This window comes from Protopterus annectens, chromosome 8.part0 (genome assembly GCF_019279795.1).
Source record: "Protopterus annectens isolate FY-2018-M chromosome 8.part0, PAN1.0, whole genome shotgun sequence".
Lineage (NCBI taxonomy): Eukaryota > Metazoa > Chordata > Ceratodontiformes > Protopteridae > Protopterus > Protopterus annectens.
The window spans coordinates 1,030,757,227-1,030,770,953 of NC_056741.1; the positions used below are offsets into that span (position 1 = coordinate 1,030,757,227).

At 44.5% G+C, this 13,727-nt stretch overlaps 1 protein-coding gene across 1 annotated transcript in view; it reads right to left on the minus strand.

The window, feature by feature from the left end:
• Positions 1 to 13,727, minus strand: part of PSMD4 (proteasome 26S subunit ubiquitin receptor, non-ATPase 4) — a gene marked incomplete in the record, with an annotated part of 713,008 nt that overhangs the window by 128,645 nt on the left and 570,636 nt on the right. The window contains 1 exon segment of the mRNA XM_044080514.1: positions 11,431 to 11,562. Within this exon segment, the coding sequence (XP_043936449.1) occupies positions 11,431 to 11,562 (132 nt within the window).

Genomic DNA, 13,727 nt, shown 5'->3' on the forward strand with positions numbered 1-13,727 from the left:
TACCTGAGGCTCTGAAAGTCTCTTAGCTGATGCAAGGGCCAGGAGGAGGACAGCTTTCGCCAAGTACAGAATTTGAGGCTTGATGATGTTGGTGGATCAAAGATAAGGTAAGCATCTCCAGCACAAAGTTGAGGTCCCAAGTAGGGGGTCATGGGCTTCCTAGGTGGTCTAAGATGCGGATCTCTAAGGAATTAACTTTACCTCACATCTCGACACAAGATGGAACAGTAGGCCAGCGCTGCAATAGTTCAGACATTTCAGTATCTCTGATTGGTTGGGATCCTGTTCATTTCTTTGGCACCAACAGGAGAATCTCTTCCATTTGTCTATATAAGATTCTCGAATGTTGAGTCTCCTGGCTTCTTGGAGAACCATAACATCCTCAGAAAAATGGTGGCTGTAAGGAATCGGAAGACTATCAACCAAAGAGTTAAGTTTAGGGATGACAGACTGAGGTGTAGCAGTAGCCCCTTCTGTTCAGTGTGAAGTGATCCGCTTGGTGAGGCAGTTTGCAATACTTGCCCCTAGCTAGAAGAAAAACAGGGAAGCAATGCTGTCTAGGCCAAAACAGAATCACTAACAGTTCTTTTTTTCTTTTAGGGTCTTTAAAAGAACTCCCTCGATAAGGTGTAGTTGAGGGAAAGCATCAGTCTTCCAAGCTGATGGGCAAGTATCTCTGCTACAAATTAGTGGAAACTGTTTGTTGGTCTTAAATGCAAACAGGTCTATCCGAGGGTCCTCTAATGGAGAAGGATTGCATGGAAAACCTAGGTGTTTAGGGTAGATTTGTGAGGGTCCTCTAAGAACCTACTTAGTCTGCCAGTATACTGTCCTGTTTTGGAATGTATATGGCTTCAAGTGACGTGTTTTTCCTGGGTGCCAATCTGCACAATTGGTATGATTTGGTCCCACCTTGCTTATGTACTACATTACTGTTGTCTTACCTCTGAATACTCATAGCCTACCAGAGATGTGAAAAGACCTGAACAGCTTGGATGAGGGTCTTCATTTCTTTCATGTTGAAGTGTTTATTCTTTTAATAGACCTGACTGGCACACGGGCTGCCTGTCCAGGTTCCCCATGCCTTGTCTGAGGCATCTGTGTGCATTTCCTGAACTAGGGCTAGAGGAGTGAAGGAAAGCCCTGGGTTGTGATTCACCTGCTACTTCCACCATAAGAATTCCCATCTGAGAGAGTGTAAAAGGAATCATTATGGTCAGTGGTTGTGCACGCTAAGACCAAAGAGTTTTCAGGTACCACTGGATTTTCCTCATAGCAGTCTGGCTAGGAGAAGCACTGGAATAATAAATGCCATGAACCTCAGATCCCTTAGGATCTCCCTTGATAAGCACTGTCTGATGGATGCAAGGTTTTCTCTTGAGGCAAGAAAGTCTTCATTTTGCGTCTAGCCTGCAGCCCAGAAAACTTGGTCCTGAGATGTCTGCAAGGAAGATTTGTTTTGTGGTCGATCATGAACCCCAACTGAAATAGGAGGAGGAGAGTGAACTGGAGACACTGTTGAATAATTTGTGGTTAAATAACTTGGATTAACAAGTTGCCTAAATAGGAAAAAAATGAATTCCCTGGGTTCGGCAGAAGGCGATGACTGGTGCCAGACACTGTGAAAACTCTTGGAGTGGTGGAATGCCCAAATGCAAAGCAGTAAACAGTGAGATGAGCCAGTACAAAACCTGAGGAATCTCCTTGCAAGGGGTCCAAATAGGTATATGGATGTAAGCATCCTTCAGATGTAGGGATACTAAAAAAACACAGGACAGAATTAAAGGTAGTAGAATGTGCAGGAAGAGCATTTTGAAAGCTGGTATTTTTAAAAAGGTGTTTAGTAAGGAGAGATCCAATACAGATCTCCACTGCCCTTCTTTCCTTGGCATTAGGAAAAGCCTCAGTAAAACTCCTTGCCCACAATTTTTTCTGGCATTCTCTATTATGCTTTGTGCTTACTGTTCCTGTAAAATGGTGAGAACAGATGGATCTGCTTAGACGGAAGTGGGCATATGCCATTTGGAGGGGGAACCTGTATCCAAGACATGGCATAACCGTTTTCAATGACAGATAACACCAATTCGTCTGTGATAATCTTTTCCCAGGTGGAGAAAGATTGGTTCTGCCTTTTTGAGAGGGTCAAAGTAGGGCTGGGGGCAAGGGGAAAAGGAGGTTGAAGAAAGTCACATAGGTTGTCTCTAAACAGAGGCCTCCCAGAGGAAGCCATTCCTCTGTGGTTTATCTGGTAATCTCTTTCTGGGAGACTTCTTAAGTTTCTGGCTAGGCCTAGGGCCCCTTCTGGGGGAAAAAAAATAAAAAAAGAGAGTAAAGTTTGGATGGGTAATTCCTCTGGTACTTGGGTACAGAAGTTAATAGGCCTGCAGGCCTTCATGTTTTTTACTTTGCTTTTGAAGGGTTTTGAAAAGACTGGCCACTTTGGAGAGGGGGAAGGGGGCAAACGAGATGCCTCTCTAAAGGAGAGTCCTCAATTTTTGCTTTCAAGTCCTCAGGAAAAGGCTATCTACTTAGTCATACATATTGCGGACTACACAACCTGTAGAAACTGCTCTGGACAAAAGACCTCTACAGCATCATCACTGCAATTAATGCCGTGTCTGGCCACTTGTGTTGCCTGATTAAGTAAAGATAACATTTGGTGTTTTAGAATCAGCATCTTGCAAACCAAATATCTGGGTTTGGTAATTAGTATCCCTGAATGCCAAAGTAGAGGAGGTATAAAGTACAGTTGTGTACACTTACCATAAATGTAGATTGTTTCAGTGTATTCACTGTTGCAGTCATCACATTTGGGTTATCCTTGCCAGGGTAGTCCTCGGCCAACCGGAATACCAGAGACTTAGTATTTCTGTGTCGGTTGCTGTCACTTCAGGACAGATATCAGGCCATCAGTAGTATAAATTAAGGCAGCCGATGCCATTACATCAGTTTTTCTTGCCCTAACCTGTCAGGAGCCCCCAAGTAGGAGCCAGGCTCTGGTGGAAGAACCCCACCAGTAGAAAGTAAATACCAATATGTCCCTTGTATGGAAAGAGAAGAAAGGGGGATGGAGGGAGGGAAACTAGGACTTCAAAAGTGAATAAACTTGAACATCTACATTTATGGTAAGTGTACACGACTGTACTATGTTCTTAGTGTTTCAATGTTGCAGTCATCACATTTGGGTTGATTCCCAAAGCTGAGGAAATGGGTGGAGGCAGTCAATTAAACTAGGGGCTGGCTATGATGCCCTGAAAGACTGCAGAAGCAAATCCTTCCCTGGATTTGGAGAAGAGAGGCAGGTGGTAATGCTTGGAAAAATTGTGAACAGATGTCTAGGTGGTAGCCTCCAGGATGTCCCTGGTGGGGACTCCTCTGAGGAAAGCTGCAGAGATGGAGGCGCTCTGGTGGAGTGAATCCTGACCCCCTTGGGGGAGGCTTTTCATGCTGTTTGTAGCAGAAATGGATGCAGTGTGCTATCCATTTGGAAATTGTTTGGAGATGGCTTTACCTTCTGCCCCTGTAGCAAAGCTAACCAGCAATTGATCAGACTTTCTGAAGGATTTAGTCCTGTCTAGAAACAATCTGAGCTGTCTGTGCAAATCTAGAGAGTGCAGAATCCTTTCCTCCTCATTCTGGTGATTAGGAAAAAAGGTGGGCAAATGAATGGATTGGTTGAAAGCCACACTGGACACCACCTTAGGCATGAAGGAAGGGTTCATTCTGAGGGATACCATGTCAGCATGGAAGATGATGAAGGGTTCCACAGCCATGAACGCTTGCAGCTCAGAGACTTAACTGGCTGAAGTGATGGCCAGAAGGAATGCTGTTTTCCAGGAGAGAAATTTTAACTCTGCAGAAGCTGGCTCAAAAGGGGGCAGGGTAAGCTTTTCCAACACAAAGTTAAGGTCCCAAGCTGGGGTTGGTGCTGTTCTGGGTGGCCTCAAGTTGCTAGCCCCTCTTAGGAACTGTCTGATCAAAGGGTGTGAGAAAAGGGGCTGCTCAGTGGGAAAAGTAGCAGAGATAGAAGAGGCATTCATTTTTTATACAGGAGAAAAATAGGCCACTGTGTAGTAGGTCAGCTAAGTAATCCAGGATGAGAGGAAGGGAGGGCTGTGCCGTATTGGCTCCTTTAGCCAGGATCCAGGTGTAGAACCTTTTCCATTTGTTAGCATAAGACTTTCTAGTGCTAGGGCGTCTGGCCTCACAGATAACATCTAGAATCTGTTTACTGAGGTTGGCAGATTGATCCAGGGTTAGGGAGCTGCCAAATTGAGTGTCTGCAATTGGGGATGCATGACTTCCCCTTCCTTCTGGGTCAGGAGGTTTGGAATCTGAAGAAGATGCCATGGTGGCAGTGGGGACAGGCTGTGCAGCAAGGGGTACCAGTGCTGGCGAGGCCAGTCTGGAGCTATAAGAATTGTTCTTGGCTTTTCCTCTTTCACTTTGAGCAGTACCCTGGGGATGAGAGGTAGTGGAGGAAGGGCAAAGACTGATAGATTGACCTGGGGGAAGGACAGGGCATCCACTTTCCAAGCCATACAGTGATGCTCCCTGGTGCAGAATTTGCTGAGCTGATGGTTGGTGTGGGAGGCAAAGAGGGCGACCTTCAGGGTGCCCCATTTCTGAGTTATTAGGGTGAAGGTTCTTCTGTTGAGCTGCCAGTAGTGTGGGTCCAGACGATTTCTGCTTAATTGGTCTGCCAGAGAGTTGAGAGAACCTGGTAGGAATTGTGCTAACAGGTGCAGTTGCATGGCAGAGGCTGTGTGCCAAAGGGTCATGGCCAGCCTGCATAGAGGGTAGGAGTCTCTCCCTGCTTGTTGATATACCACATCACAGTGGTGTTGTCTGTCTTGATCAGGAGAGCCCCTGGGGAGAGAAAGGGTTTGAAAGCTTTCAAGGCATGCTGGACAGCCATCATCTCTTTTTGGTTGATGTGCAGAGGGATTTGCTGCGGGCTCCATTGACCCTGTATGCACCTGCCATCCAGGTGCGCACCCCAAGCACAGTGTGATGAGGGTCTGGGTGGCAGGGGGTGGTGAGAAAGGCAATCCCTTACTGTGGGAGCATGCTGTTGCCTACCAAAGAAAATCTTTTCTGAGGCAAGGAATTATAGGTGTAAGAGTCTCCAGGTCTAGAGAATGTTGACACCAAAGGCTTTTTAGGTACCACTGAAGTTTCCTCATAAGCAGTCTGGCATATGGAATGAGTAGTATACAAGATGCCATGAACCCCAGAGCTTGCAGGATCTTCTTTGCAGGTAACTGGGGTCTGGTGGCTAGTTGGGAGAAGTAGGCTGTCAGGAAAATTTGTTATTCTGGTGTAAGGAATGCCATCTGGGATGCTGTGTCCAGGCTTGCTCCAAGGAAGATAATTCTACGGGTGGGCACCTGTTTGGATTTCTTTTTGTTGCCTCTGTACCCTATAGAGGTTAGTAGGGTCTTTACAAAGGCCAGGTGCTTGAGCAGCTTTTCCTGGCTGTCTGCTTGAATAAAGCAGTAGTCTGAGTATGGGTAAATCTGGACATTCCTTTGTCTGCAAAAAACAATGGCCGGAGCCAGACATTTTGTGAAAACTCTGGGAGCAGTAGATAAGCCAAAGGGAAGCACAGAGCACTGAAACTGTTGCGATCCTGCCCTGAAACAGAGATATTTCCTGCATGATTCCCTGATAGGAATGTGGAGGTAGGCCTCCTTTAGATTTAGAGTGGCTAGCCAAGAGTCCCTGGAGAGCATGGGTACCAACTGCTGAAAGGTGAGCATTTTGAATTTTGGGATCGCCAGGAAGGTGTTTAGAATGGATAGAGGAAGGGGTGGCTAGGTGCCCTCTTTTCTGGGCACCAAAGAGAGTCTGGAGTAGAAACCTTGGCCTATCTGTTATGCAGGAATGTGCTCTACTGCCCTCAAAGAAAGCAGGGAAAGGATTTGCTTCTGAGCCACTGCCCACTGGTTTGGAGGTAGACCTGGGAAGCCTTTTGGGATTGGAAGGGTGTGGAAGGAAAATTTGTATCCCTGAGACACTATGTTCAGAACCCAATGGTCGTTGGTAATGGTGGCCCAGGTGTTTGCGTGAAAGGAGAGTTTTCCTCCTAGGGGTAAGTGAAGGTGGGCAGAGGAAGGGGGTGGAGGGGGTGAGTTATTGCGAGTTCTTACCATAAGGGGGGTGGCTTAGAACTCCCCGATTCTGAAGTGGAGGTAGTCCACTGCTTAGATCTCCGCATTCCCTGTGGCTGCTGTCTGGGTGGTCTGGTTCCCCGGGGCCTGGGCTGGACTGACTTAGTGGGAGCAGGCCTGCTAATGGATTTTTAAAAACTTAAAATCATCGTGGACTTTATAAAATCGGTCTAGTCTTTCGGGAGCCAGAGGCTGCGAGTCAGGAGCAACAGAAGTAGATTGAAAAGCACCCCCCAAAAAAAAAGCCTCAAGAAGTGGAGATACAGGGGAAGTTTTGGGGATGCCCACTTATCTTTTCAGCACATCTGAAATCTGCCTAGATTCCCACTCAAAATGCTTCATCATATTTAAGTGCATCTATCCAAAAGAAGCTTCTTCTAATGGAGAATCAGGTGAAATGGAGTCATCATCCAAAGGGGCTTGGCCAGCAGAGTGAATCTAAGAAGAGTAGAACAGGAATGGCCAAAAGCAGAAGTGTCCTCCTCTTTGGAGAAAGATGAATTCACAGCCATCTTTTGAGGGGTAGCAAAGGGGATTCAGAGGAGAAAGGAGGCAGCATCAGAGCCAAAATGGACCTTAAACAGAGAAATCCATCCATTCTTCCTCCCTAGTAGAAAAAGGAGGAGGAGGAGGTTGAGGGAAACCAACTTTAGTTTTCTGACACTTTTGATATGGCGTCCACCTGTATTAGATGTGGTGGCTCATTTCCCTGAAGTACTTCAATTAATTTTGCCTGTGAGCTCTTCCCTAACCAGGATCTGAAGGACACCCTCTGGTCCTTCTAATACGATGATTCGCGGTTCAACTCTACCTGCAGAATTAGCCTTCAAGGCCTCTGACATCACACCAGCCTCCAGACGTGTCTCAACAGAAAGCATCCAAGTAGGAACAGGATATACCATGGGTTCTGAAAACTCAGCCGGTACATTGCAGTCAGAAAGGAATGATATCATCTCTGGTCTAGGCCTTTTAAGCTTTTTCTTAAGAGGAATCTGCCATCTTGGAGTGGGCCAAGTTTTTGAGACACTGGGCCTTCAGGTAAATGTTGAGAGGACAAATGGAACCGCAAGGTCTTGGGAAGAAAGGAGTGGCAGATGGAAAAAGCTTTGTAGTAGTGTTCTGCTCCTAATTGGAATAGACACTGGGTATGCAAGTCTTTCTATGGGATTTGCTTACCACACACACACACTTACCTCCTCCTAGCCGATATCTAATACCAGTAAGAAAAACAGTTAAGAAATATAAAGGAAGGTTCCCCAATGGGGCTCTTACCTAAGTATTTGAACCAACGGTACCAGCAACCAGTCAAATGGATACAAGACCTGCATTCAGGCTGGTGGTGAGAGTCTGAGGAATTACACTCTTAAGTCCACCTATATATCCCTACTCTTAAGAGCTGGTCACACATTAGGTGTTCATCCCTGGGAATGTATAGCTTTGGCACCCTGGCCAGATGACAGCAGTGCTAACCCATGTTAAGAATAATGGAAGTGATTTCAGTAAGGGCATTCTTGAACAGACTCCAGACCTTCACTGGTCTGGCAGAGGTCCTGAATGTACCAATTTACAGATTCTAAGGCTGCTGCTTTCCTCTGGCTGGGTGGGACAACTGGAGGTTTTATTTGCTTGCTTAGGGGCTGGAAAACAAAAGGAATAATGTAGACTCTGGTTATGATTCTCTGCACCCAAGATTCTTGTGTGATGGCTAACCAGGCTTGAAGATGCAGAGATTTAAGTGCCCCCTGACTGCCTCCAGGGTGCAGCAGTCAGGCAACTGCTCAGGAGCGCAGGAAGGATTTGTTAGCGAAGGAACTTCAAAACCCTTGGTTTTGAAGATCACCTCTGCCACAAAGATGACATCCATTTAAGTTATCGCGTCCCCTCAGCCTGGGTGGGGGGTTGTCTTCTTAAGTATTATGGGCAAAACCCTGGGATTTGTGCAACCACAATCTTGTTCCACCCTTTTGGTTCAGGGAGAACGTCTTCTGGGGTCAGAAAATTGGATGCTCATGGCAGATGGTGTTTTGCCGTCTTGTTAAAACTTTTGGATAGTGTTTCTTTCACTTTAGGTCTAGAGAGGATATACTTGTTGATTTGGGCATTCAAAAACGACATCTTGAAGCTTTCCTCAAAAAAAATGCAGAGACTGCATCCAGGTGTACTGGCATAAAGCAAAAATCGGCGTCTGCATTTCTAGATATGCCATCAGCCCCATTTGATAACAGGCGCATGGACACACTGGATATAAAATGTAGTGCAGCGAGCTGTGAGTCCACTATTTTGCAAATATTTACATTCTGGGGTACCCGAGAAGGACTTGAAGCACTTTGTGGTCAAGGCTCTTAGGTTAGGTGAGCTAAATAATTCAGCCCATGTAAAGCAAATATTACTGAAGAGCAAGTCCACTTTCCAAATCTATCTAAAGACAGTTCACCTCTTTTTAGACAGCTCCCTAGTGGCCACCGCAACAATGGACAGCATATACAGTGGGACTTCTACTCCAGTGAGGTCTGTCACTAGGGGTAACCAATATCTTTACTGGTTTTACATGGTATTAGCTCCACTATGTCAGGTGCTTTCCATGCCCACAGTGAGACCAAATCAATAAACCCGCCCCCAGGAAGTAGATGGGCCAACCCCAAAAGCCTTGAGGAATATCAACTCCTCCTGGGAGGATGCACTGGTGGACCAATCCCCTCATTTCCTCAGTAATTTTACGATGTCCCCAAAGTAGACATACTCAAAGTGGAATCTTGGGGAACCCTCCATCTCCTTGAAGTCGGTATCTTCAGTGAGGGACTCCTGAGGGGAGTCCAGATGCCTTCTTTTTACAAGCCCACTTCCAATGCTTCTCTGTAGTGGTGGTTCTGTGGAGGGAGATCAGAAGCAGACTGGGAACTCAGCCTGACAAATTCCCTTGAGACTTAAGGAGGCCGACTGTCCCTGTAGAGCAGGATGATGTGAACAGGGGATCAAAGAAGTTACAGGGGATCATGATGGGACAAAATGTGAATACAAGACCTCCTCTCTAGACCTAGAGAGAAGCCTTTCGAAGGCTGAAGTCAAACCTGGACTCAAAGGGGGTCTCTGGGATCCAAAGAACCCAAGAGAGGAACCTCGAGATCTGATCTGACTTGGCAGCAAAGAACACAATGGAGCCAAACTGTACAGATCTAAAGTGCCTAAGGGAATGGACAAATCCCACAGATGTAGAGTTTACCCCAAATTCCCAGGTAGAAACTCCTGTGTCTTAGTTCAGAGACCGCATAAGATCTGACGGCATCACGGCTGAGCAGATAAGGGACACAGTTGGAGTAGTAGCCAACCAAGCTATCGACTACAGTGAGGGTACCCGCAGTAACACTGCTCCATAACCACTAAATCCAGACTGGGAAAGGAGAAACTAAAAAAGTGTCCAAGCAGAAGCCAGGACCCCAGAACGGGAGGAGCAGACAGGACTCTCCTATATGTACTGGGGTCCTCAGAAATTTCCATATCATCCTGCCAACTGCTTCAGAAAGGCTCGTCAATGATAGAATGGATCTAAGGATACTGCCACCAAAGAGGTCTAGTGGATCAATGTGACGATTTCTCTTGCAAAACTAGAGAATGGAGCCACAGCCTGGCCAACTCCATGGAAAATATTGGAGGAGGAGCAGGAGATCAGATCAGTATTGGCTTCAACACAGCAACTAGATCAAACAACCTTAGAACCTTCACCAGGCAGGATCTGAAGTTCCTGAAGGCTCTGGAGATCTTTTGAGATTTTTTCCTTTATTATACCCTTGTCTTTTTCATTGTGTCTGTATTTATCCTTACCTTTCTCCTTGGAAGTCTTAGGCTCATCCCCAGATTTCCTACTGGACGGAGAAGCCAGAAGCAGATGAGGCAGATTCTCCAACAGTGGCAGGGAGAAGGCCCTTTAATACAAGTTTTGTTATGTCCATTAGACAGGGCTCTAGCCTAGGAAGAGGAACAATCCTCATCAAGAGGAGTCATCCCCAGGCAATAAACACACACAGTGAAGATCCTTGGGGGGGGGGGGGGGGTCTTGTGACCTCATGCAGTGCATTTTTTTAAACCCCAAAATCCTGTCACCTGTGATGGGGTAAACTAGAAAAATCTAGAACAAATGAACAAGCAAGCATGCTCACGAAAAAAAAAAAAAAAAAATAGAAAAGGCAGGAAACAACAGAAAGAATAGGGATCCTAATGGTTACTAACAAGCTATCTAACCAGAACCATTTATCCAGTAACATGAAAGTTATGTACTTACCATAATGCTATATCCTGGTTTGCTTATGTACATCTCAACTAATGGGTATATTGGATACAATCAGACCTGAAGCCAGCAACTTTTAGGCTCTTTAAGAAAAAGAAATTTACTACTCAAACACCAATTATTTTTTATATTTTAAGATAGAGGAAAGGTGGGAAAAGAATACCCACAACACAAGAAGAATTTGGACTAACAACCTTATTTAATAAAAATATAAGTGCTCAACCAAGGAAAAATTACCACCACAGCTAATTAAATCCCAAAGCGAAGAGAAAAAAAAAAGGGGGGGGGAGGCAGACTTGTCTCAAACTATCCAATGACTGCAGAGAGTCCAAAAATCACAATCATGTCAGAGTCTAACAAGTGGCTAATAATATCTGACAGGAAGGAAGGGGATTATGGGTAGAGGGTAGAAACCAGAGTCCTGGATGAGAGAATCTAAAATTTGTCAACTCCAGATCCAAATGGATCCAATATACCCATTAGTTGAGGCAAACAGAAGAGATATAATCGGATCAAATGCCAATACATAAAATAAAGATCTGAAAGCTCATCCTAGCTTAGAAAAACATTGGCTGTATTTAGAGTGAAATAACCCTTTTTTACCAAAGTAGTGATAGCACCTTTAGATGACCGACTGTACATTTTAGTGTGCAAGAGCAGCAAACATTTCCACTATATGATGAACTTCAATCCTGACAATCTACTGTGCATTACCTGGCAATCTACTGTGCGTGTGTTTGCATGCACATGCATACATATATGCGTACAATGAAGATCACCTGGTCACAGCTCAAAGGATGCCAGCTGTTGCACCGAAAAGGAGCCGTCAAGGAATTATCAAGCCTGATTTTCTTTTTCACGCTGCTCAGGCCAAAAACAAAATTTTGCAAACAATCTTAGTTGGAGATAAAAGAACAGTGACTTTTCATATAGGATCTAGCTATAAAAATGAATGGTTCAGTAAAAATGACTCACCTGCTCCTTGTAAAGACATCTGCATAGCATAGGCAATCTGCTCCTCTTCAGACATGCTGTTTAGATCTGGCATACCACTTCTTCCAGTCCCCTGCTGGCTAATTGTCATCTTCAACAAGGCCTCATCAGAATCTGGCAATTGAAAAGATTAAAATAAGGCTTTACCCTACCCACAATTTTCCTTAGTTGCAGAATCGTCATCTTAATAATTTCTGTTAAAAACAACAGCCATTACAATAGACCACTTAAAAATTTGGACTTTACTGGGTGTTTCACCAATGACACTAACTTCTATCATTTTCCCACTATCCTTGAAAGTCTCATTTTATACATCACCCTGCTGGGTGGAATATTTTCAGGGTCCCAGAAATGTGACCTACAAAACTTGTACCTGTAACCCAATATAGCTTCAGCTAGGTTCACCCTGTCCACCTATCCTCGTGGGTAACAAAACTATATGGCTTAAAGTAAAAGAATATGAACAAATCTTTTGACAAGGAACACAACAAAAAAAGTGATCCATCATACACTATTAAGATGTTCATAAGGTATACAAACAGTCTGTTAACCCAGGTAGTAAAGTAACCCCAACAGCAACAGCTAAAAGTCAAAACTCCTGTCATCTGGAAGTAATATCAGTGTGCTGTATAATGAAGGAATCCAGGTAGCCTGCACATATGCACATCATTTATGTTAATCAGAACCGATTAGTTCTTCTAGGGATGTGGCAACAGTATACAACAAATGGGTGCAACTACATTTGCTCTTGCACTGTACAGAAAAATCTGTATATATCACATGCAGGTTTTAATGTACCCAGGTCTCAAGGAGGCATTTAAATTATGCACATTTTTATTATGTATTACTTGCAAATGAACGTCCTGTTAATTAAATCAACATTTTCCATGCTTAAAAAAATGCTGCTTAATAGGATATCTAAAAATGCAAAAATAAATAAAATGTACAGCAGTAATGATTTTTTTTCCCCATTCCCCTTCTTGTCTCCCCATCTGCACTGTATATTATGCACCTTGTGCCGCCAACCTAGTATTTAGCCTATTGGGAGGACATGGTGATTTTTGATGCACAACATCTGAGGCAGGATAAACTTGGTTATTATTCTAAATTGGTTGATGACCTGTTTTTTTTATATGGAATGGCAATATGATGAGTTATCTTTGTTTGTTCAATACTTAGAATCAACCACTGATTTGAGATTTTCACTTAATTATTCAAGTACTGAGATAGATTATTTGGATGTACATGTTACAAAACATCCTGATGGTAGAACTGAAAAGTACAGTTGTGTACACTTACCATAAATGTAGATGTTCGAGTGTATTCACTGTTGCAGTCATTACATTTGGGTTATTCTTGCCGCGCGGTGCCCGAAGCAGAAGCAGTTCACAAGTGCCAGTCGGCCGACTCCTGAAATTTTCATTTTTGAGTTTCAGAACCGAAGTCTTCAACTAAAGCTAAGTACCCCATTGGGGAAACTTTTTCTTGCTCCTTCCGATGTCAGTAAAAGTTAATAATTGCATTACTTATGGAAAGCAAATACCTCACAAAGATTTTAATTCGTACTAAATTCCTTGCCTAGGCCCTGACCACGACGTACCTTGCTCTCAGTTTTGTGCTTTATTTAATCAGCGCACTGCCCGTCGTCTGTATATTTTTCGCCTCTAAATATTTTGGTTCTCTGTTTAATTATCTACAAATGTCGTCTGTTAGCCATCAGACTACCGGGATTCTGAAAAAACGCAAAGATAAAGACAGAGACAGGTCGACGAGGTCCAAAGCTGCCGACGACGCCTCTCCAAAGCCAGTCGCCAGTACTCAGTGAGGTGCTTTCGCAGCCCCTGATACCCGCTACTTCTGACTCACAGGCCTCTACTGAGACCCATTCGGCGTCTGGTGTCCCGCGAGATGCTTCAACTGTGGAACCTGCAGATGTCTCTATCTTGGATGGGTCCGGGAGCCGCTGGGCAGGCACTGGCTTCTGAGGGTGCATTCAGGCCTACGGACTTGCATATTAAACAGACGCCTCCTTCTTCATTTAGGCCAAAATATCGAACCATGCCTAAGAAATGGACGCCCAGGCCGCATGCTCAGACCTTTATGCCTAAAAAACAAATAAGAATGGCTGAAGATCTTATAACTCTAATCAGGGGAAGCCCCCCCCCATCTAAGAGACCTAGGACTGAAGTTGTTTATGAATCTTCTGATCAGGATTTTGATTTTTCTGATTCTTCTGATTATCTGGAGTTTCCCTTATCTACTTATGAGGATTCTGATGC